This window comes from Zonotrichia leucophrys, chromosome 1A (genome assembly GCF_028769735.1).
Source record: "Zonotrichia leucophrys gambelii isolate GWCS_2022_RI chromosome 1A, RI_Zleu_2.0, whole genome shotgun sequence".
Classification (NCBI taxonomy): Eukaryota; Metazoa; Chordata; class Aves; order Passeriformes; family Passerellidae; genus Zonotrichia; species Zonotrichia leucophrys.
Genome location: NC_088170.1, coordinates 29,568,212 through 29,591,526, shown reverse-complemented (window position 1 = coordinate 29,591,526; position 23,315 = coordinate 29,568,212). Strand labels below are relative to the sequence as shown.

At 41.9% G+C, this 23,315-nt stretch overlaps 1 protein-coding gene across 4 annotated transcripts; it reads left to right on the top strand.

Annotated features, from left to right (window-relative positions):
* The first annotated feature begins 1,064 nt into the window (after nucleotides 1-1,064).
* On the top strand, nucleotides 1,065-15,146 carry RECQL (RecQ like helicase). Of its 4 annotated transcripts, none has more exons than XM_064702018.1 (15): nucleotides 1,065-1,187; nucleotides 2,431-2,503; nucleotides 3,574-3,771; nucleotides 5,681-5,860; nucleotides 6,366-6,472; nucleotides 7,414-7,612; nucleotides 9,051-9,217; nucleotides 9,569-9,650; nucleotides 10,692-10,840; nucleotides 10,933-11,050; nucleotides 11,676-11,814; nucleotides 12,531-12,622; nucleotides 12,910-13,129; nucleotides 14,186-14,315; nucleotides 14,885-15,146. In XM_064702018.1, the coding sequence occupies exons 2-15, from the start codon at nucleotides 2,488-2,490 to the stop codon at nucleotides 15,071-15,073; spliced, it is 1,986 nt and encodes a 661-aa protein (XP_064558088.1). In that variant the 5' UTR covers nucleotides 1,065-1,187; nucleotides 2,431-2,487; the 3' UTR covers nucleotides 15,074-15,146. The 4 variants fall into 4 exon arrangements, with proteins under 4 accessions (XP_064558088.1, XP_064558087.1, XP_064558089.1 ...); XM_064702017.1 differs by having other exon boundaries at nucleotides 1,167-1,476; XM_064702019.1 differs by lacking the exon at nucleotides 1,065-1,187 and adding an exon at nucleotides 1,202-1,432.
* Nucleotides 15,147-23,315: the final 8,169 nt, after the last annotated feature.

Here is a 23,315-nt window from a genome sequence, read left to right as displayed (position 1 = left end):
TCCTAATTAATAAACTGATCATGTTCAGGCTGCTATTAAGCAATGCAAGACTTATAAAGCCCCAAGCCAAAGGGAAGAAGTCCCATTTTCAATGTGCCTTGCTCAGCAAGGTGTGCTGCTCTGCAGCCCTAACAGCCAAAACAGTCATCAAACTACTACTCATGTCATTTCATTCTACAGCTGCAAAGTTACCTCCAGTTACTGTTACTTTAAAACCATCAAAATCCTTGAGACCGAGAAACAGATTAATTTATTTTTAGAGCTTGGGCTCGCAGAGCTGGATGAGGTGCACAGCTCTAAAACATGGAGCTTATAAAAACTGAGCAGGACGAAGAAAAAGGAGCACATAAATCCCAGCAGCACATAAATCCCAGGCTGCAGCACAGTCCTTTAGAATAATTCCTGCAGAGATCCCGAATCCCTGAGCTCTGGGCCAGGGCACGGAGAGCCAGCGCTCTGCAGTTATGAGTAACTCACTCTCTTTACAAAGCGTTCCATAAACTGCTTCAAAATAACCTTATCAGCTCTGAGCCTCTGGAGACGTACTTGTACACAGATAAACACCCTCATACTGCAGCACTGCTGCCCTGGGGCTGCGCTTGGCTCGTGTTTTCTCCAGGGACAGCCAAAAAATTATTAACATTATATTTTAAAAAGGGGGACTAGGGGTGTGTAGGACAGAGTACGGAACTACCGTACACACGCGAAAATTTGTTTCCACGGCCGTGCCCTGCGGGGGTTTATCTCTCTAAGTCAGCGCCAGCCGCTCTCACCGGGCAAGCGGCAGCTCCGGGCCGCCAAGGGCCGGGCACACCGGGGCTCCCCGGGCTGGGGGAGCCTCCCGCATCCCTGCGGGCAATTCCCGCCTGGCGGGGAGCGGGGAGCAGGCGGGAAAGGCACCGGCACCGGAACCGGCACCGGCCATGTCTTCCGGAAGCACGCACCCCGCAGCATGACAGCCGCCCGCCCATTGGTCGCGTCGGCCGTCAATCAGCAGCCGGCTTGCGCGGCCGCGCGGGCGCACCGCCCCGCCCACGGCCCGCGGCTGGCGCTGATTGGCGGAGCGGCGGCGCTAGTGGCTGAGGGCGGGCGGCGGAAGGGGCGGGCCGGCGCGCGCGGCGCAGGTGGGAGCGGGGCCACGGGGCGGGAGCCGAGGGGGATGAGGGATAGAAGATAAGGGAAAAAAGGTAAGGGATGCGGGGGCGCGGTCGGCACTAGCCTTTGGGACAGCTGTGGGAGCGGCCGACCCGAGCCACGGCTGAGCCCAACGCACGGGAGGACACGGCTGCGAGGCGCTGCTCCTGCTCGCCTTGGCGGCCTCACTCCCTTCCTTCCTCCATCCATCCTGCCCCGTCCTGCACTGCCGAGCGGGGCCTTCCCTTCCTGCCGTCCATCCGGCTGTCCTGCCCGGTCCCGCAGCCCCACCGAACAGGTGCTTCAGGCCTGGCAAGCGCCGTGCCCGCTGCTGGCGTGAGGGTGAGGGATGCAGGGAATATTGCACTGTATACGCTCACTGTATGTATTTGTATAATGTTCACACTGTACGCCTGTGAATATTCCCACACTGGAGCAGGTTGCCCAGGAGGTGGTGGAGTCGCCCCCCTGGAGATGATTAAGAGGTGTCTGGGTCCGGCCCTGGGTGATGCGGAAGTGTTTTGTTCACACATCGTTATTAATATGTATTTCTCCTTCCATTTATAGGAGTGGGAAGATCCTTGTCGTGGTGGAATTAGCTGGTAGTGAGGAATTTTTTCCCCCCAGTATTTATTGTAATGTTGAATTTATTCCCTTTCATTTTTCGTTGGACTTTGCTTCCATCCATATAAGAAATAGTTCAGGATGCAGTAACAGAAAATATCAATTTCTTGAGTTTGGTATTATTAAGGTGCAATGTGACAAAAACTGTTGTTCAAATAATGACCAATAAATTCAATTCCATGTTCATTTCACTGATGATTATTCAAAATTGATCCCCTTCTCTAAACCAAACAGCATTTTCACTTCCTCCTAACAGATCCTGTAGGTGTTATGGTGGCTGCCTTTCTAAGGGGCACAATATAATGTGTCCAGACTTTTCTGTAAAATAAGCTTTGAGGAGATCAAAAATGGCCATGAGCACTTGGTGAGTGAGTGGTCTGCCTTAGAGCATTCCTCTTGCAGGGAATGCATGACTTGGTTGAACTTCACTTGGATTCATTTAGAAGCCTGGTGAGCTGTGGCCTTGGGAATTAGTTGTGAGTTTGTGTTTATCCATATTGCAGGAGAGAAAAAGCAGTTGTCATCTAGTGAGCAAATTCAATTAACCAGTGCTTAAACTGTTACATCAACAGCTCTGGTAATGAAGAATCTCCTGCAGAAAATTTGTTCTAAGTTGAGAAGGTTTACTTATAATATATATTTTAAAATGTATTTATTTCATTTTCTTTTTAGTGACAGTTGCTTGGTTAAATAAGGTCTCCTAAAGATAACATTCTTGAATCTCCAAAGATGACAGCTGTTGCAGGTAATCCATGATTTATATTCCATATGTTCATTTTGCTGTCTCTTAGCTAACAAGACACAACCACCTGATGTTATTTACATTAATTTAATGTATGCATGAAACAGCTTGTGGGATCTGTGCTACTATACGTAAGATTTGAAGAAAAAATTCTTTTACTGGATAGCTTTTTATGTCTTAGGTGAAACTAAACCAAAATGCCCCATCCCTGGAAGTTCAAGGCATGGTTGGATGGGCCTCTGAGCAACCTGCTCCAGTGGCAGGGGAGTTGGCATGAGATGAGCTTTAAGGTCCCTTCCAACCCAAGCTATTGTAGGATGAAAATCAAGTTTGTCAAGGGAATTACTTGGTTTTCAATATTTTAAAAATGTGCTTCATATTTTAAGATACTCTTAACTGTTTTCTGCTGAGTAGCAGTGGGCATTTAGGAAGACACTTGTCACCATTTTGTGCTATTTGAAATGAAGATATTTTTTCCATATCACACATTTTTGTTTCCATAACCATATTACCATGTCTGCTCTGGATGGGCCAAAATCTCTTGGGTTTTCTGGGTGTGGGGGAGGAAGTAATTCCTTCTGATGCTTTTCTGGCCTGGCTCTGGAGTACATGCTTGGCATGCAGGTGTGTGTGTTGATTATTCCTTTAGACTCCAGGGACTGGATTCTAGAACACAATCTGCAATTCACACACATGCATGTTGGGATGGAAAGAGGCAATTCCTGCCAGAGAGTCACTTGTGTGACTCAAGCTTTTGGGGAGCATTTGCTTCACTTCTTTCACATCTGAAGGATGGATAAAACGTTTTCCCTCTACCCAAACCCTGCTGCCCAGCACATCCTTTTGTTCTGTGGAGGAGACAGATCTTGGTGCATGAACAGGGCTTGTTGCTAATGGCCCTGTTTACAACTCCAGAGGAGTTTAACTTGCTCGGGTTAATGTTGCTTCTCACGTGTAAATAAAGCCTTTCTTAACAGCTTGATCACTGGCTGGAGTACAAATAACACAATTAAAAGCTGCATCAGCACATGGCTGTGGTCTCTATTGTGCCTTCCCCTTGTCTCTCCCTGCAGTGCTGGAGGAGGTGCTGGTGTCCATTGAGAATGAGCTGCAAGCAGTGGAGATGCAGATCCAGGAACTTGTGGATAAGCAGCAGGAGCTTCTTCAGAAAAAGATGAGAGTAAAGAATCTGATAAAACAGTCCTCAGGAGATGTGGAGGCAGGTGGAAGTAAAGACACTGAAACCTCAGCTGAGGAATGGAACAAAAAAGGTTTGCAGAGTCAAAGTCTAATATTTTAACAGAAAGGTGAACTAATCCAGTAGGGTAAAATGCACTCATACAGAATTTTGTTTGGATAATGATGTTGTCCTATTTAATTTTAATCAGCTGACTGACATGCCAGGGAAATGGGGTAATATTTGTACTTGTCTCACTGGACATTCCTAAACTCTAATTGAGTTGTTCTGGGCAGAATTATCAGTTCTCTCAGAGTGGCCCGTTATAACTGCTTTAATTCTTTGCTTGTTATGAAGTCACAATTTGATCTGATTTGCTCTTAGAATGCCAGAGTAAATTTTTATTGCAATACTTGTATACTAAATGTTTATACTGCTATACTTCTCCTTGTTTCTGTTCTAAAACAAATTGCTTTGGAATTTGTCAGGGTTTGATAATGACAAATTTGGACTTAGAGTTGGTTTTTACTGGTTTTGTGTTTCCTCTTGCTTGAGTGGGTAGGACATTGGTAGTGTTTGTGATGGGTTATGTAGCCTCACTGTCTTACCAAATTAATGCAAATTAGATAGGTGCTGACTGCCAAAAATAACCTAGAATACATTATTATTGTAGAATTAGTGCAAGTGGCAAGTGCCTCATGGTGGTGTGAGGGCTGCTGTGTTCCAAGTTAGGCATTAGCTGAAGTCCTGAATGGTTGTTGCTTCTTGGCCATGTTATGCCTTGCCACATATGACTCAGATATTTTGATTTCTTTTTTTCTCCTTTTTAATTTAATTTTCAATTTGTAAATGCTTATATCTATTGTACATATAAGCTTGTTTTGGATTGTAAAAAATGAAATTAATTTTGTAGTTGAATCCATATTTATCTGTATTTGAGAGGTATTATGCCTATGTAAGAATAGTGAGAATATTGATACTTTATCATTGCAAATTATGCTATTGAACAAATCATTTGGTTTGTGTTGCTCAATGCCTGATTCTCACCTCCTGTGCTTTGAAAATTATTGTCTTTGCAGTCAGATGCTGTGTGTGTATTAAACAAGAGCAGCAAATTTGTTCCCAGTTTAAAGCTCATGGAGGCCAGTGGGAGACTTTTCTTGGCTTCAAGAGCCAAGGCTTCAAGGCTTCAAGAGCCTTGGATTTTAACTTGGCTTTTTGTAAATTTTTTGTAAATTTCTCTGCAATGTCACCTCAAGTCCCAGAATTAATTCTTGCTTTGCACATGGTGTAACCTGGAGCTCTCACAGTTCTTCTGCATTTTAGTTTTAGTAGTACTAAAATTATCTATCAGGAAGCATAATTTAAGTTTTTACAGTATTACATCTTTTAAAAATGCAGTCTTTAGGTCTTTATTGGAGAAAAGAAAAACCTATTATAAGCGTGTTGGGGTGGTGATTTTGGGGAAGATTAAACAACTTTTCTCCCTCTTTATTTTCTTAAATAAATCCTTATTATTGATGGAATATTTGGAAAAAATATATCCCTCCTTCTTTATGCTGTTTGTAATTGCTGCGTTTGTATGAGGGAAGCATGTGAGTAACTACTGTAGGGCTCAGTGTTTGGTTTTATTTATTTTCAGGGTGGGTTTCTAATTTCTAGTTATTTTGGACTAATGAGTTAACATGCTCATTAGCACTCTGAAGTTCATCTGTTTTCAGTTTTTCACATTAGTTCACATTCATGTGCAATGAGAGCTTTGGCGTGGAGGTGAATTGTGTTTATAATTTGAGTTTTTAAAGGTCCACCCTAGAATATGGTGTATCCAGACTCAGGTTGTGTGGAACTTTTTCTGCCATTATGAATCCTTAAACACTTTCCCAGATCTAAAATTGTGTCACTGCTAGATTCAGTTATAAGAAGAAGGGATGATTTAGATATTGAATATTTTAATTTGCTTATGGAATGTGTTTGTTGAGTTGTTTTTTTTTTTCCCTTAACAGATTTTCCATGGTATGAGAAGATAAAAACTGCATTGCAGAGCCAATTTAAACTCCAGAAGTTTAGATCACTGCAGCTTGAAACAGTAAATGCTGCAATGGCAGGGAAGGATATATTTCTTGTCATGCCCACAGGTGGTGGGAAGAGCCTTTGTTACCAGTTACCAGCTGTCTGTTCTGATGGTATGTAAGGAAAAAAAAAGGACATAATATAAAGAAATAGATTCATTTTCTCCCTTTTGTAGTTATTTGGAGAACGAACATTATTTGGTGTGGGTCTTGTTTGGTTGGTTTATTTTTAATAACTCTTTCAGTTGCATTGGAAGTTGACTTATTCACAAAGGCCAAATTTACCACTCCCTATCACTGCTCAGTTCTGTGGCAAATCAGCACCTCATGCCACAATATCTAGCTTTTCTTTTGTATATTTTCATACTCTTATCCGTTAGAGATAAGTTGTGTTTGTGGTCTAGATCCTAAGAGGAGGTGTGTGTTGTGGGCATTTAATAAGAATTACCCCATGTGATCTGGCACTCACTTGTCAGCTGTCTAGGAGGGGAATCCCCTGCTGTGTATGAAGCTTGAGCTTACATTTGGCAGTTTCTTCAGAGCAGGACTGATGCATCAGTGTAAAGAATTAGAGGAGATATTTGTGACATCTGAACTGCACAATGGTTGATTGTTACAGGTTTCACACTGGTGATATGTCCTTTGATATCTCTCATGGAAGATCAGCTGATGGTTTTGGAACAGCTTGGTATCTCTGCAGCTTTGTTAAATGCCTCAAGCAGCAAGGTGTGTATAAGTTCTTGTGTTTTGTGGTGAATGTGCTGGTGTCTCCCCTCTGTGTAGTTACTTGTGAATATTGAATGGATGAGGCAGATTTATCAGCTCATGCTGTTCTAGCAACAGTATCTGGCCAGGAGTGTGCTGTGATGTGGGAAAGGTGCTTAAGTATCTTGTGTTCATGTTTTAGTGACAACAACACATGGGAACCAACACAATGTGTGGAATAAATAGATTTCTTGGGGCTGTTTAGAGGGTGTGAAGTGCCTTTGGCTGATGTGGGTTGTAGATTTTTACTCAGTTTCTAGACTTGGAGTAGGTGATTTTTGTCTTCTTTTACCATGTTGAGCAGTGCAGGCTTTTACATATAATTATTTATCTCTTACTATAGGGGGGTGAGCTGTTTGATCCAGAGGCCCAGAAGCAACTCATTTCCCAGTCTCTTACTAGACAGTTGCTTTTTACAGTTAATTTCCTGACTAGCAGGAGGCTGTGATCATTAACTTGCACATGACACTGGATTTGATAAGTGTCTGGCTTGATCCAATGTGCCAGACTTGAAGCCTACTTTGATGCAGAGGGCTCTGAAAACTCAGTAATAAAAACTGCTCTGGTGTGCAAGGAATTATTTTACACTTTTAGTATGACAGGGAAGTTTGTTACATCACAGTTTATTGGAGAAATATTGATACCACCCAATGGAGCAAAGACATATTCAACACTTTGCTTCTTCAAAGTTCCAGCACAGATTTTCTAAGTACTAAAACAACCATTTCATATACAGTAATCTTCTACATAGGCTTATAGCAGTCAGTGCTGTGGAACACTTTATCAGTCCCTGTTAATTACACCTTATGAGTTGCTCATCACCTCCTAAGAGCCTTAGCACTAAGCACTCCAGTGTGTTGTCCCAGTTTGTCACTCCCTGCTGTCTGGTTTTTTTTGAACAGGAACACGTGAAGTGGGTGCACACAGAAATGCTGAAGAAGAATTCCCAGCTGAAGCTCATTTATGTGACCCCAGAGAAGATTGCAAAGAGCAAAATGTTCATGTCCAAGCTGGAGAAGGCTTACCAGGCTGGGTGCCTGGCTCGCATCGCCGTGGATGAGGTGCACTGCTGCAGTCAGTGGGGCCACGACTTCAGGCCTGGTATGCTGCTCAGAAATCCCTCTGCAGGGCTGCTCAGGCAGCAGGCAGGCAGTCATGAGCTGAAATAAGGCCAGCTGCTTCCTTCCTGTGTCAAGTGAATTCTTAATGTGTGACACATACCTGTGTTAGCTCAAGGACTTTAATTCACAAATCATGCAGGAGCTAAGGTCATGCAAATGATGATTTCAACATAGATTTTGCTGTCAGTATTCTGAAAAATTACTTATTCTGCTTTTTTTAATTGGGGCTTTATAAAATCAAAGCTTTCTTATGGCATCTTTAATATGGATTACAGTTACTTTAATCTGCTATATGAAAGTGTCATTCTGCACACCACTCCCTGGCCCTTCTGATGAAAGAGATACAGCATTTTGTAAATTCATGAGATATATTTTAATCATCTCTAAAGTAAGTGGAAGCAAATTCCCTTTGCTTACAGGGAAAGAAAGTGTGCTTCAGTCTTTTTCCTCTCTTGGAGACTGTACAATATTGTCACTTGCTGTTTCTTTGTCTATGAAAGAAAACCTGATTTGAAGCAATATTAACTGTAAAGTCACTCTTAGCAGTTTTGCTAAGAAGTGGTGCCTGAGCCAAGAGCCAGGCTGGTTCAACAGGCAGTGTGGAATTTGGATGTGTACCTCTGGCTGCACTTCTGTTCAAAGGCAGCAGGTGATTGTCAGTACTGAACCTTTAAATTTTTTCTTATTACACTCTGGTATATGTATCCAAATTCTGCATTGCTTGTTTATTAGAAAAGCTCTGTTTACTCAAAAGATCTTTGTAAAAACAAACCTTCAAAATAACCTGAATGTTGGTTAATACAATGCCACACATATTTTTCTAACTTTTGAAGAATTTCTACTTCCATTCATTTTTGCCGTCTGAATTGTGGCTGATAATTGCAGCCTTTCAGTACCTGGAGGGAGCCTCAAAGGAAACTGGAGAGGGAATTTTTACAAGAGCTTGGAGTGAGAGGCCAAGGGGGAAGGGCTTGAAATTGAGGGTAGGATTAGACTGGGTATTAGGAAGAACTGTGAGGGTGGTGAGGCACTGGCACAGGCTGCCCAGAGAAGTTGTGGATGCCTCATCCCTGGAGGTGTCCAAGGCCAGGTTGGATGGGGCTCTGAGCAACCTGGGATAGTGGAAGATCTCCCCTCTTATGGCAGGGGGTTGGAACAAGATTGTCTTTAAGGTGTCTTCCAACCCAAATGATTCTGTGATAGAGTCTTTAAAACTCAATTAGAAGACATTTCTTTTGCTAAGTGCAACTTGCTTGTTACTTCCTTTAGATGTATAAATTAGTTCTGTAGTAGATTAGCAATAATAACATTTATTTCAGTATTACCCCATTAAATACTGTCTACAAGAATGCCTTTTTTAAGTTTGCATTTGTGGCATGAGAAATCTTTTTCTCTTCCCTTTTTCTTTTCTTGCTTAGACTACAAGTCTCTTGGTATCCTGAAAAGACAGTTTCCCAATACTCCCTTGATTGGATTGACAGCAACAGCTACCAATCATGTTTTAAAGGATGCTCAGAGCATTTTGCACGTTCAGAAGTGCATTACCTTTACTGCTTCCTTCAACAGGCCCAACCTTTACTATGAGGTAGGTCTTGCTACCTGGTTTGTGCTGTCTCCTGCAGGGAGAGGGGCAGGCAGCAGGCTCAGACTGCTTCAACCTGTTGGAAAAAAGTTCTTATGAATTATTCTGTTGTTCTGTATTTTCACTTTGTCCACGGGTTTGTTTATTGTTCTTGGCGGGGAAAGCTTGCAGCTTTGTCTTGGGGTTTATTTTTCAATGGACTTTTGAGTTGTAATCTGACTGTTCATAAAAAGAATACGGTAATTATTTTTAGTAGGTTGGAATAGTTGTGTTTATTATACTGGGGAAAGTAAAATAAAGTTGGCAGACTGTTTGCCTGCTTGAAATCTGACATGTGCTTAATGTATTTTTGAGGTTCGGCATAAACCTTCAAATAATGAAGATTTCATAGAGGACATAGTTAAGACCATTAATGGAAGATACAAAGGACTGTCAGGTAAAAAATGTCTCAAAAGACACATTATCTTCTTAACCTTCATCATTGCAAGGATGTTGGGATGTTTTCAAATGATCTTGAAGCATGTAGAGAAATTCTGGATGTTTAATGTATGATGAAGGCAGAATTAGAATAAATGAAATTTAGTAAGATCCATACCTTGAATAATTTCTCTCTTCATTCATTAGTGTTTAAATGTCTTTACAGTTTACTCGTATCTTCCGAAGTATTGAACTGGAATGTTGATGTCTATAGAACAAAGGTTACATAGGTAATGATAGGAAGGTTTAAGATTGTAAATGCAAGGCTCAGAAGAGCTGATCTCTGTTATTAAATCACACATTGTTTTCTGCCATGTGTCAGGATACTTGCTATCTTTACCATGTTTTTTCATATTTGATCAGAAGAGTCATCTGTTACTCAGAGCCTAGAATGGGTGTTATGGGGTGAATTGCAGATAAAAGCAGAACTGTAAAAGTTGAACTTGTGCAGTCAGTAAACTCTGTAGTGGAAATAAAGAGGAGAGACATCTTGCTAAGGCAGCAGAACCCAGGTTCTGGAGCAGCAGTCTGTCCGTGTCTCTGGTTGGAGCTCTGTGGCTGGGAGGAGCAGCTCCCTGAGCACAAACTGTGCTAAGATGATTCAAAATCATCTGGCTTTGTGTGTGATCCCTGACTTAGCCCAGCCTGACTAATGACAAAAGGCAGATTTAACTGAAACCTCAGGTGAGATGCCATAGATATCATAAGGCATAGCCCCTTTAAAAAGCTTTAATAAACATTGTCCTCCTTGAGTATTTACAGTATGCTTCCATGGTTCTATGGATTGGCACCTGCATTTTCTCTTTCGCCTTCAGGTCCAAGCTGATAAGTGAATTTTCATTCATAAATACCAATACTATGGACTAAATATGCACAAAGACTGTATAATGCTTTTTAATTATTTCATAAGCTAATAAAACTTTCACAATTGTTTTTAACTACTGGGAATTGTTTGGCCTTTTTAAGGCATTACGATGAGGCCTCTTTCACTTTTGTGCAGGAATTGTTTACTGCTTTTCTCAGAAGGATTCTGAGCAAGTTACTATGAGTTTGCAGAAACTGGGAATCAAGGCAGGGACTTACCATGCAAACATGGATCCTAAATATAAAACCAAAGTTCATAAAGGATGGGCAACAAATCAAATCCAGGTTAAGTAAATACTTTACATGGACTTACGTCTTATTTAAACAAATTGTGATTTGGTAGCTTGATGATTTCTCAATCATTTTCTTTTTCACAGGTGGTAGTGGCAACTGTTGCTTTTGGCATGGGAATTGATAAACCTGATGTGAGGTTTGTAATCCATCACTCTATGAGCAAGTCCATGGAAAACTATTACCAAGAGAGTGGACGTGCAGGTACTGCAGGAGGTGGCTTTTGCCAAGTTGCCATTGACATCCATGACACCAGCAAAACTGTCCTTCAGTTTTCCAGGCAGTTGTGCAAAGTTTCTTGGCTTTGGGACAGTTTTCAAAGGGTGTAATGAAATTGCCTCTGTAAAGAGGCTTTAAATATAAACTGAATTCATGACCAGGCCTCTACTGCAGTGTAACAAAGAATAACTGGCTATCTAGCATCTTTTTAAATACCTGATTTTCTATCAAATCTTGGCTTACCAGGATAACATGACACAGATTTGATATACAATTTTAATTTTTTTTTATTTTGTACAGCACCTGGGATGTGTGATTTGCTCAGATTGCCTCTAGATGATGTTTAATCATTGTATGAATTTCAGAAATACAAGAACGAGTCTGGAGCAGGGAATTTTAAGGATTGATCAATGTTTGGCAGCATTAAATACCTGTTATGGCCAAACTCCACCCCCAAAAATGTTTTGCAGTGTTTTGGTGTTATTTGATCTTGTTAATCTCATTACTTTTTTAAAGACAGATATGACTCTATCTGGAGAAGAGTTTATCAAAGAACTTGAGGGGCAATTGATTGAAATTGTAATTATCTGTTCATTTTAATGCATTGCAGGTAGAGATGACCAAAAAGCTGACTGCATTTTGTATTATGGGTTTGGAGATATATTCAGAATCAGCTCAATGGTGGTGATGGAAAATGTTGGCCAAGAGAAGCTGTATGATATGGTCTCTTATTGCCAAAATATGAGCAAGTAAGTTACTGTGCTGGCTTGGTTGCTTAGTTTTTAAATGGGCTAATTTTTTGGGGGGGTTTTAGGGGGCGTTTGGAAAAAAAAAAAAAAAAAAAAAAAAAACTAAAGAAAAAACCTGAAAACCAAAATGAACCCATCACCAAACAAAACCACCCACAAAAACAGGAGCAAGCTTGCCAGCTTCAGGATACAATTCTGGAAGTGGTTGTGTTGAGGTGAAGTATCTGTCAACAAACACTGTTTGGATTTCAGATCCCAGTCAGAGGAAATACTGGAGTTCTGTGGTTTTGGCTATGAGCTACAGTGTTTAATGGCCACATAGGAATCCAGGTGTGTTTGTTGCTTCACCTGCTTCACTGTGATATTTGGAATATTCATGGAAAATGTGTATCTGGGACCAAAACTGGTGCAACCCAGTAAAGCCTTTTGTGGCCTCAGTGTAACCATGAGTTCATATTCTTACCATTTTTCATTCTCTTGAAACTGCAGATTGTACTCTTGTGCTTCAACCAAACTGCCTACACCAGTATTGGCACAGCTGATAGGGAATACTGGTGTTGCTGCATTTGTTCTCTGATTTTTCCTCTGATAATTCTTTGTGCTTGTTCTGAGATCTGAGCTGTCCCTAGGACCTTTTTTGCCATTTCATGCTGTATAAGGCAGGTGTGACAAACCCACCTGGGATCCATAGCCCCCCTCTGCTCTCTGCTCCTCAGGTGTCGCCGGGTGCTCATAGCTCACCACTTTGATGAGGTGTGGGATTCTGCCAACTGCAACAGAATGTGTGATAACTGCTGCAGAGAGAATGGTAGGTAAAGGACAGGGAACATGGGAAAAGGTGATTTAAAGAAATACCTCGTGTAGAAAAACTCTGAACAAATTTTGTGACCTGTGCTTGTATTACTGACTGTTTTCAAGGTGCAGAGTTTGTTATGAATATCAGTTTTTGGTGGCCTGCTGTGGCCAAGTTAGTTTAAAAGCAAAACAAAAAAAAAGCTTTGCTATTATGTAGCACAAAGATATGTATTTATAGCTACATATAACAATATGTATAACTACATTTCTGTTTAAATGTTCCTTTACTTTTACTTGCAGCATGTGAGAAGCTGGATGTAACAGGATACTGCAGGGATCTAATAAAGATCCTTGAGCAAGCTGACAGCATGAATGAGAAACTCACCCCACTGAAATTAATCGATGCCTGGTCTGGGAAAGGTGTATCCAAATTCAGGGTGCCTGAAGTTACTCCACCCAAGCACCCTCGAGAGGAGCTGGAGAGAATTATTGCTCATTTTCTGCTGCAGCAGTATCTGAAGTATGTGAGATAACTATTTTGTTTTCTTTGTTTTGGTTTTTTAACATTTAGTAGTCATTTTCCTTGCTCTCTTGTTACTTCTGTATAACATTATTGGATACATTCTGTACTCTTGTTTTCATTTCAGATGCATAAAATTTATTCTTAAAAACCCTTCACCCATTGCTATATTTCCATTTCTAAAGTCAGAGAAACAGCTGAAATGGTGCATCTCGTGCAATTTTAAAAAGCTGAGGGTCTTAAACATTCAAGTAGAATGTTTAAATCTGCAGCAGGATTAATTTTGGAGAAGTCTGCAGTTCATACAGCTCTCCTTCACATTCCATGGATAAGGAGAGCAAATGGGGTTGTGCACACGATGTCTAAGTCAGGAAAGACTGGCTAATGTGGGAGGTGGTACTCAGAAATTTTAAGAAAGCATAGTGGAACTAATACCAGTGCTGCCTCTGTAAGAAGTCCATGTGCTATGTGTTGTGTCTTCTCATATAATTTCTAAGTTTAAGAATACCTACAAATATCTAATTCCTTTATTTTGACTTAATTTTTCTTTGCATCTCTCTGTACAGCTTTTTTAATATTATTAGTGGGATGAGCTGATGACTTACTTCTTTTTTGCTAAATCTCATTTTCTTCCATGTGTTTTAAGAGATTGCCAAGTGTGCATCTGAGTGGTTTTGTGTGTGTCAAGGTCCACAAACTGAATTATATAAAGTAATTGTTGAGTGTATTGGAGTAGCTCTAAGTCACCTGATTGTCTACTTGAATAGATAAAGCAGAATGAGGCTGCTCTCTGGAACATCCATCAGAAGGGTTAATGTGTCTCTGTCCTTATGGAAAGGGCTGTTGAGAAGGGCAATGGTGGAGTCACCATTCCTGGGTCTGTTCACACATGTGGATGTGGCACCTGAGGACATGGTTTAGTGACAGTGCTGGGTTGCTGGTTGGACTTGATTTTGGAGGTCTTTTCTCACCTTAATGATTCTGTGATTTTTTCCCCCTGCATATTCTGGCTTCCATCTCCAGCCTTCCCCTGTAACAGTGTTTTCATCCATGCAGGGAGGATTTCAGCTTCACAGCCTTTGCCACAATATCCTACCTGAAGGTGGGACCCAAAGCCCGGCTGCTGAAAAACGAGGGACATGTCATCACCATCGAGGGGATAACAAACAGCAAAAGTGGTTCCAAGGTATTTACATCTGTTCTGATTTGCCACATAGGTATCTTCTCCATTAGAGCTTAATTTAATCATTTGGTATCTGCTTAAAACCTGTTTTGTAGTAATGCAGTCATTCTATCCTCCTCAAATTGCATTTCAGTTACTAGTGCAAACAATACGCTTTCCAAACAATGTCAGAAGCAAAAATGCAGAAAAAACCCCAGTATAGTCTCTATGCTTAACCTAACACACCCTTTTCATTTCAATAAGTTCCTGGCAATACTTTGACATTGTTATTTCATTTCTAAAGGCATTGAAAATTGATCTTAGCTTTTATGGTCAGTGAAATGTAAGAATATCAACAATATTCTAATTGTAGGCACTTGCCAGTCTCCTACCACAGAATTTCAAGATTCCACATCCAGAAATGTTTGGAATTTGATGGAGCACATGTATATGTGCATGTATGTGTGTATACATGTATGCATGTACCTCTTAAATATCATAACCTCATGAATATCTTCTCTTTTGTGTGGGAACATGAAAAAAACAGGAAAGCAATGCTACAATTTTAATTGAACTCTCGTTAAATCTTTCAGGTGAAACCATCTCAATCTTCAAATTCAGAAGGAAGCAGAGAAAATGCCCAGGCTGGATCAAAGACTGTCCAAGATTCAGGGCTGAAGAAATCACAGGAACATAAACGGCCCAGCTGTAGTCCTAACTTAAAAGCAAAGAAGCCGAAGCTTCAGGAAGGTGCACGTGACCAACCAGTAGTTATTGACTGAGCGTCACAGACTACATTTAGGATCTAATCATGGTTGCTGCTCCCTGGACAGTGCAATATATTTTTATACTCTATCTGTTGGAGCTCAGTTGTGTTTGTGGTCTGGACTCTAAGAGGTGAAGCAGTGCCAAAGACGGCACTGTGCCCTGTGGCACACCCTTCTGCAAGCTGCCCCCTGGCAAGGGCCCGGGAGCCCTCGTTCCTGTCACCTGACTAAAGGAGCCTCCCCAGCCCTGCTTACAGGGACCGGGGCGGGGCTGCTCCTGGGGACAAAGGGTGCTGCCAAGGTCCTGACAGGTGCCCTGAGTACAGGGCCCGCACGCTGGCAGCTCACCAGCACCACTGGCAGCATGGGTGCACGCCCTGGCCCTGGCTACAGGCGGCACATGCTGCCCACGCTGCCCCTGAGTGGCTTCGTGCCGTCCTCAGAAAGCAGGGGCAAGGCTGGACGCTTTCTCCACCCGTGCATTTTAGGCACCCGCCTGTGGTTGCACAGAGCTCCTCTTTCCCTCCTGGGAAGTCCAAGCTACACTGCTCTGTTTCTAAAGGTGGAGCGGGGGGGGCTAAAGCACAAACACACTTCCTCACTCACACTGACTAAGTGGAAGACAGGGGAGGGGGGAGACAGTTGCAGAAGAGGGAGCAAGTTCTGTGCAGCCAATCTACTCTAGGCCAGAGGGGCCTCAGCACGCTGAAGCGCTTCAGGCCTGGCAAAGGGACACAGGCTGTGACAATGCCCTGAGTACAGCGGGTCACGCTGGCCAGGGGCCAGCAGCAGGCAGAAAGCTGCCGGGGCTGGGGAAAAGCCCTGCCCTGCTTACAGGGTAGCTGGGCTGGGGGCCAGGAGAGCTCCATTTCCCCCTGCACTGCAAAGACAGGGGCTCACACCCTCCTTTACGGGGTTGCCCCTCTCTCCAGGCAGCCAAAGGAGCACAAGGGCAAAAGGCCAAGCACAGCAAAGACCAGCCCTGCACACAGGGAGGTCACCCAGCGCCAAGCCAGCTGCAGCACCCTGAAGGTGCCCTGGCCGGGAAGAGCCCTTTGCCCAGAGGGCCCCTTGTGTCCCTCTTCAGCTCCGATCTCGCTCTTGCCTCGCTGTTCCACCCTTGAGCTCAAAGACGCTGCCACTCTTGTCCCACGGCTTCTGCCAATGGATGTCAACACACTCAGGCCTGAGAAGCTCCAGACCCAGTGACCTGCCCAAAAGCCTCACACTTCAGCTCCAAGCTGCAGCTCTTAGCTTGCTGCTCCACTCCTGACTTCAAGCTGCCAATGCTGAAGCTCGCTCTTGCCTCGCTGTCCCACGGCTTCTGCAAATGTCAGCGAGGACACAATCAGGCCTGAGGAGCTCCAGCTCCCAAAGGGAACTGCCACCCAACAGCCCCACAGCGCAATCCTCATGCCACCACCCACACAAACCCCCAGCTGCCCAAAAGCCTCCAACTTCAGCTTGATTCACTGTCACGACGTCCGGCGCAGTCCCATGCTGTGCTGGAAGCCGGGTTCTCTGGGCAAATGAAGCTGGGCACGCAAAGCAGCGGCCAAGAGGCTGCACCCCTGCTTACAGGGGGCTCAAGGCGCTGCCCGGAAAAGTGCCTGAGACTCCAGAGCACTGACCCCCACTTACAGGGCGGCTCTGCTCCCCAGGGGCTATGGAGGCTCCTTCTCTCCAGTTGTGGGGCGCTCCCCACTAACCGGGCGGGCGCCCCACACAGGCTGCCAGCTGAAGGGAGCACAAAGGCTCCTAGACCTGCAGCCTGCTTACAGGCCGGTCCACACCCAGGGAGCCACCGAGCTTGGCCTTTCCCCAAGGCACAGGAACCTGACTGTAGAGTCAGGCAGTCCAGCTTACGGTCTAAAGCCGACGGGCCCGAGGGGCCGCTAGCCCAGCCCCGATGACAGGGAGGGCACACGCCCGGCCCCATGACTCCTGGCCCCACGCCTCTGAAAGAGCGGGGCTAGGGACACCTGCCTGATTACAGGGGGTCCCTCCAACCGCCCGCCGAGGCCAGGGGACTCATAGAACCCCACTAACAGGGCTGCCCTCTGCTGCCCGGCACCCCCCAACAAGCACTATGGAGCACAGGCTCCTCTCCTCTCCTCTCCTCTCCTCTCCTCTCCTCTCCTCTCCTCTCCTCTCCTCTCCCCACATGGAAGGATCCTCACCCAAGATCTGCGCTTTCTAGCTGTTCAGCAGCATAAATAATAATGAATTGTATGAATTATTTGCGCGGGGGCGTGAACGGCCCTGGAATCCGGCTATCTGGTGAGGGGCGAAGGCCAGGGCCCCTGCGCATCAGAAAACAGCCCCCCTCGGCGTCTTGGCCTTGGGCTGAGCTGGGTGATAGCTCGGAGCAGCGCGGTGAGAGACGAATTAGGAGGCGACCACTTGCTGGGGGTAAACTGTCGATTTATTACAGAAGAACCAACAAGGAGGGGAAACACCCAGCAAATGGCCCCGAACAGGGGGCAGGAGAGGGTTTTAAGGGAAAAGGGGGGAAGAAGGCAGGGAAACTCGGCTATCCAATAGAAATACATATTTGGAGGTACGAAACATAACTGATATACTAAAGTAACCAACTGTTATAAATCATAGGAGGGGCTCCGGGGCTACAGCCAACCATAACTCCCAGAGAAAAGAAAATTCTCGAAACCTGGGAGGAGAAAAGGAGTGATTGACTGACCCCAAGGAGGAAACAACTTTCACTTTATAAGAGAAACCAAGGGAGGAGCAGTTTCATTTCCATAGCAACCTAACTGGCAGGGTAGCAGCAGGAAGTAATACTGCTTGGAGTATTACTCCAATGTAATGGGGGGAGCAAACTAACAAACTTAAGAACACACCACAGCAATTATTTTGACTAGTTCTATCCAAAATAAACAATGTGTAATACACACTAACTGCAACTTCTGTCAGGTTCTTGGATTGTCACAGCAGCTGAATGGTAAAACCAAAATGTTCTAATAAAAAACAAATGGTAATGCACTATCTAGGTAATGGTAATGCACTATCTCCTAGCTATGGCAGAAAGAAGATTTTAAAAGAGATATATGTAATTAATGTCCAACCACATGGCTTTTTTCACAAACTCCGCTGAAAAGAATACATCACCTCAGAACACTTGTGGTCAGATTTCAAATTCCTGTATTCATGTACTGAGCCATGTAATCAGCCCTGAAGTAATAGAATTTCAAATGGAATATAATGTGAGTTGCATTTGGAACTTGTGGACAGTTCTCTAGTTATGTTCTCTGCAACTGCAATCAGCATGAATTTTGTTTTCGGAAGAGAGAATGGTGTTTCGTAACAAGCAGCTACAAAGCTATCTGATAAATAACTGAAAACTGAAGTGATATTTTTTAACATTGCTAAAGAGTTAATGGTATTTATATTTTCCAAAAAGCATAACGTTTAGGAAGGAGTTTAATAATTTTTCCAGAATTCATAGGACTGAAATTGTTAGCTTGAAGCTGTTTGATAGAGACAAGATACCTGATGGGTAAGTGAATAATCCCTTTCTCCATATAGTCATGGAACTTCTAATTTGTTATGCTATGAGAATATTTATTTGAGAACAAAAGCTTGTGGTTGCATCAAATTATATCTCATCAGAATTCAATGCTATAAATATACATATATATATATAAATATATATATATATGCATGCTGCTTTCTGTGTTTTGCAGAAGACTTGCAGAATGTAACTGAAGAATAGCTGGTGTACTTCACCTCATTCATCACAAACTACCTTCTTAGATAAAGTAGACGGAATAAAGAGGTGAAAATTGAGGCTCTTTCCTATTTTCTGTCAAAGAAGATAAGTAATATTTCATAGTGATTCCCAACATATTTCTGTCTCAATTGCATTCCAAACAGAAATGGACAAAAAGTACAAAGAATGTTGAAATGTTTTGCTGTCTGAACAAAATATGTGCTTTTGACTGGAACTGAGGTAGAAATTCTTCAGTTTTTTTTACTTCTGGCTATTTTTCACACATCAATCTGTTTGTTTGGGGTTTTTTTCCCTCATAATTTTGAGTAAGTTTCCAATTAATTATACACCACTTATTGTCTTTAAGAAAAATTGAGGAAGATTGTCATAAGTTTCAAATCACAACATCCCTAGCGGACAGAGTTAATCTACTTCAGCAGTTTTATGAAATATTTTTTTAATGCCTATTCTTTCACTACTCAGTTTGATTATTAGGGGAAACAGTACACTGAGAATACTCAAGAAGGATAATTTTAGAATAGAAAGCATAATGTTCAAGGATAGGATACATTAATTTCTAACTTTGAGTTGTGATGGCAAAACATCCTGAGTTCTTATATAATTGCTGCATTCATTCTCAGGCATGGAATGCAGGAATTCCTCCTGCATTTGTGAGTGCACACTCATTCCATCTGTTTTCTGAGAGAATGCCTGAACTCAGAATTAGGTTAAAAGTATGTTTTCTGTGTTATGCAGATGATATTATTCCTCTGGTGTTAAGAACTGTAACAATGAAGTTGGGAGAATAAAGCAATATGAACTACATGGTCCTTCACCACAGTTACATTTTTAAAAATACCTTTTGGCTCCTGGGAAAACATATCTGAAAACCTGTTTCTTATGAAACAGTGAACTCAGCAGAAAAATAGGCATAGAATGACATTTCAAATTCATCATCATCTCCTTCCTTACAAAGGAAGAAGTGGTTTGTGCAATGGGACTTAAAAGGCTGCATCAGACTGATACATATTTCTATTGGGGAATGTTCATGGTAATTACATGTTTACATTGCAGCGCACTGCCATTAAATCCCCCTGTACTAAGGAACAGATATCAGTAGATTAAACAGTGGTAAAAATTTTACAGAAAAGGGAAGAAATTAGCCATTAAATCCTGGGTCACCCAACCAGAAAAAAATGGGGATTGTTCAACTATACCCTGGATTTGTTGGACAGGTTGACTGCTGATAATGAAGCAGACCAGTAGAAAATTAAAAACATGCTTATGGGAAAAAAATCCTGGCTGTGATATGTGTTGATTGGTACTGATGTGTAGTCCCTTTCCTTGGTGTTAAGAAGTGTGAAAAGAAAACAAGTGATGAAATGTTGACTGTCTCTGCAGTCTGTTTTGCTTTTTGGTTTGCTTTCATCTTGCTGCATTTGTGACTGGAAATGCCTTTGGGTTCAGTTTGAGCAAAACTAAAGATAAAATTAAATTCTTGTATCGCCTTGTGAATTTTAGAGAGGGCTCTTTTCTCACACCCAGAAAGATGTTTGTGTGAAAGTCTCAGCCTAAAAGACAGAAACACAGATTGCAAAATCACAGTTTTGGACAGACTCTGGCATGCCTTTTCTCCCAGAATACTTCAGCGGAAAACCACTGGATGTGAGACTGTATATAAAGCAAAGTCACTCAAAAAACAAATGCCAAAATGAAGTGGGTGATAGGTAAGAAAGAATAGAGGATGCTCCAATAAAAGTGGTTTATACAGGTTTTAGTGAAAAGGTTAAATTACCTCATAAATACTATCAGAAAAATAATAGCTTGCTAAAAGAACCCTCAAATTCTCAGCTAGATAGATGAAACAATTTTTACCACAGAAGTGGGTAGGTGCCAAATTGAAACACTGATGTTTAGATTCATATACTTTGTGTGTTGATTGCCAGAAGCAAGGTAGGTAGAAGCATAGAGCTGGAGAGATACCAGTGAGATGAGTATACTCCTTTCCTCAATGAATTACACTTGAAAAGGAGATGGGGATGACAGCCCAAAAATATTACAGGCAGTGACAGCAACAGGAAAATCATGTCGCTGTGCAGAAAAAAGGTGCATTCATCAGACTGAAATCAAATTAAATACCGTTTTATAGAAGAAAATACTCTTTATAAATAAGCAGATAACCCTATCTGCTCATAGACATTCTAATTAATACTTGGGGAAATATCTTCCCAAGGAAATAGCTATCTAAGCCCACAAAGAGTAAACCAAATGCCTGGTATTGGAAAGTGACAAAAATGTAGGTGTTGACTAATCCAACTTTAAATAAACAAACAAGCAATGTTGTGAAATAGGTGCATCTGTAAAGCCCTGCATTTTGGATTCCTGTGAAGAAGGGAAACCCTACATATGATTGTAATCTATCTCATTGCATATGGAATCGTTAAATCCAATTATCACAGGATTTTAAATCTTGTCTTGGCAAGATGTATTCTCTGCTGGTGGTGAGCCTTTGGAATTTTCCAGCAGTTTTATCCAAGATCAGCAGGCAGTTAGAGTTGTCAAAAATTCAAATTTTTCTTCACTGTTTTAACCCTGTATCAGGTACAGAGCAGGAGCAATTTATAGTACTAGTATTGTCCAAGGAGTTTGCATCCCTGAAAATTCAGAAAAAAACATAAAGATAATATTGAAAAGAAAAAAAAACAAAACTAGAGCTCAGCTCCAGTTTAAATGGGTGTGCATGAAAACAACTTAAAACGCTAGTGTTTTCACAAAAAATGTACACAGCCAAGTGTAAGAGAGAAAACCCTACTGCTAGCTCTGCTACATCTTCCTGCCTCTCTTTGGAGACAAATCCCCGCCCACCCAAAATATTAAATCCTGGATGCCTCTGTATAAAAGGCAATCAGTAAACCCTGACTTTTACAACACCTTCTTGTGATTTATTTCACAGAATATTTGCATTGAGCAAGATGCAATATAACAGTGCATCCATCTTACATATGTGCTGTCCTATTAAGACTTTCTTTTACGTTGCTAGCCTTCAGCACAACCTGATGAGTTTTAACTGTGTGAAGGGGTAGGATTTATCCCTAGCTAACAAAATATATCCCAAAACTCACTAATTCAATTTTGTTGATTTCTCCAAACCCTGTGGTTAAAAAATGTTTTGTCGTAAAACTGTTTTAAAAGTACATCTCTCCATTGTTAACCATAAAATTAGCAGCAGTTTAAACCAGCTGCTGGGTAATTGGAATAAAGTTTCTTCTTTTTTTATGTATTTCATTTCTGGCTGCTGGTTCACCCCTTGCTGTGGGTTTCTCAGACAAATTTAATTGAAAAAGGAATTGTATTTTTATGTAGCAATTTTGCCCATCAGTGGCCCAGCTATGTCTTTTCTGTACTTGAAACATGCATTATTTATAGACATAACGTAAAGAACATATAGACAAATAGCATATGCTTCTAACAACCTGTATAGACTATATAAATTCATACAGGTTGGTAGGGACCTCTGGAAGTTATCTGGTCCTGCCTCTTGCTCAAGGCAAGGGTAATTTATTTCAGGTTGCTCAAGATTTGGACCAGCCAGGAATGGAATTATATGTGATTTTCTTCTAGTTCTGGAGAAGACCACATTAGGTCTTGAAAAAGAGCCCAGAGCCCACTGAGTTGCAGAATCCTTTGTCAGCAGACCATGATGGATCCAGGGAAAAAAAAAAAAATAATCAGAAGACATTATATGAGAAGTGTTTGGATAATTGTGATAAGTTCAGACTGTATTAATGCCTTGGACAGTTAAAAAGTTATACTTTCTGTTTTAATAAAAGTTTAACTTTAATAGAAGTTAAACTTTCTGTTTAAATAAAAGTTTAAAATTTAAATGTTAAGAAATTATTAAAGTTTGGAAAAAGTGGGGTGGGATATCAAGTTATGAAATATTAAAGGACTGCCCAGAATGTCACATGCAAAAGCACTTAAAAAGTTACACTCCTGTCTCACTGCTGAATGTGATTGACTGTGGGCCACAAAGATCTGACATCCAAGCATTCATATACAGCACCTGTGACCTTCTCCGTTAATGTCTTTTCTGAGTTAAAAGAAAATCTCATTAAAGGAGCACTTTTCTCAAGAATAATCTCTGAGAACTGCTGTGTCCTTGAAATACTGAGTGCTGGTAGGTCAGGAGGGATGAAGCGTTAGCGGTGAGAAGGGGACACTGAGCAATGACTCTGGGGTAAATGAAGAACAGAGGAACACTGTGGTGATGCCATCAGGAAAATGTTCTTTCAGGCAGAGATGGAGGTGTGAAGAGAAAGGGAGTGCATAGTTTCTTACATACTGTTCATGCTATTTAGGCTTTGAAGGTATTTTCTAAGCTATTTTTCAGTCACAGAGCAGTTTTAGCATGAAATTCCATGGAGGCAATCCTCCAGTTACTGTCTAGTATTACAGTTTACATTTCTTTTCTAGATGCTGAAAGGTTTTGAAGTGTTAAATGTTATTAAAAGTTCTAACTCTGTATCTGTA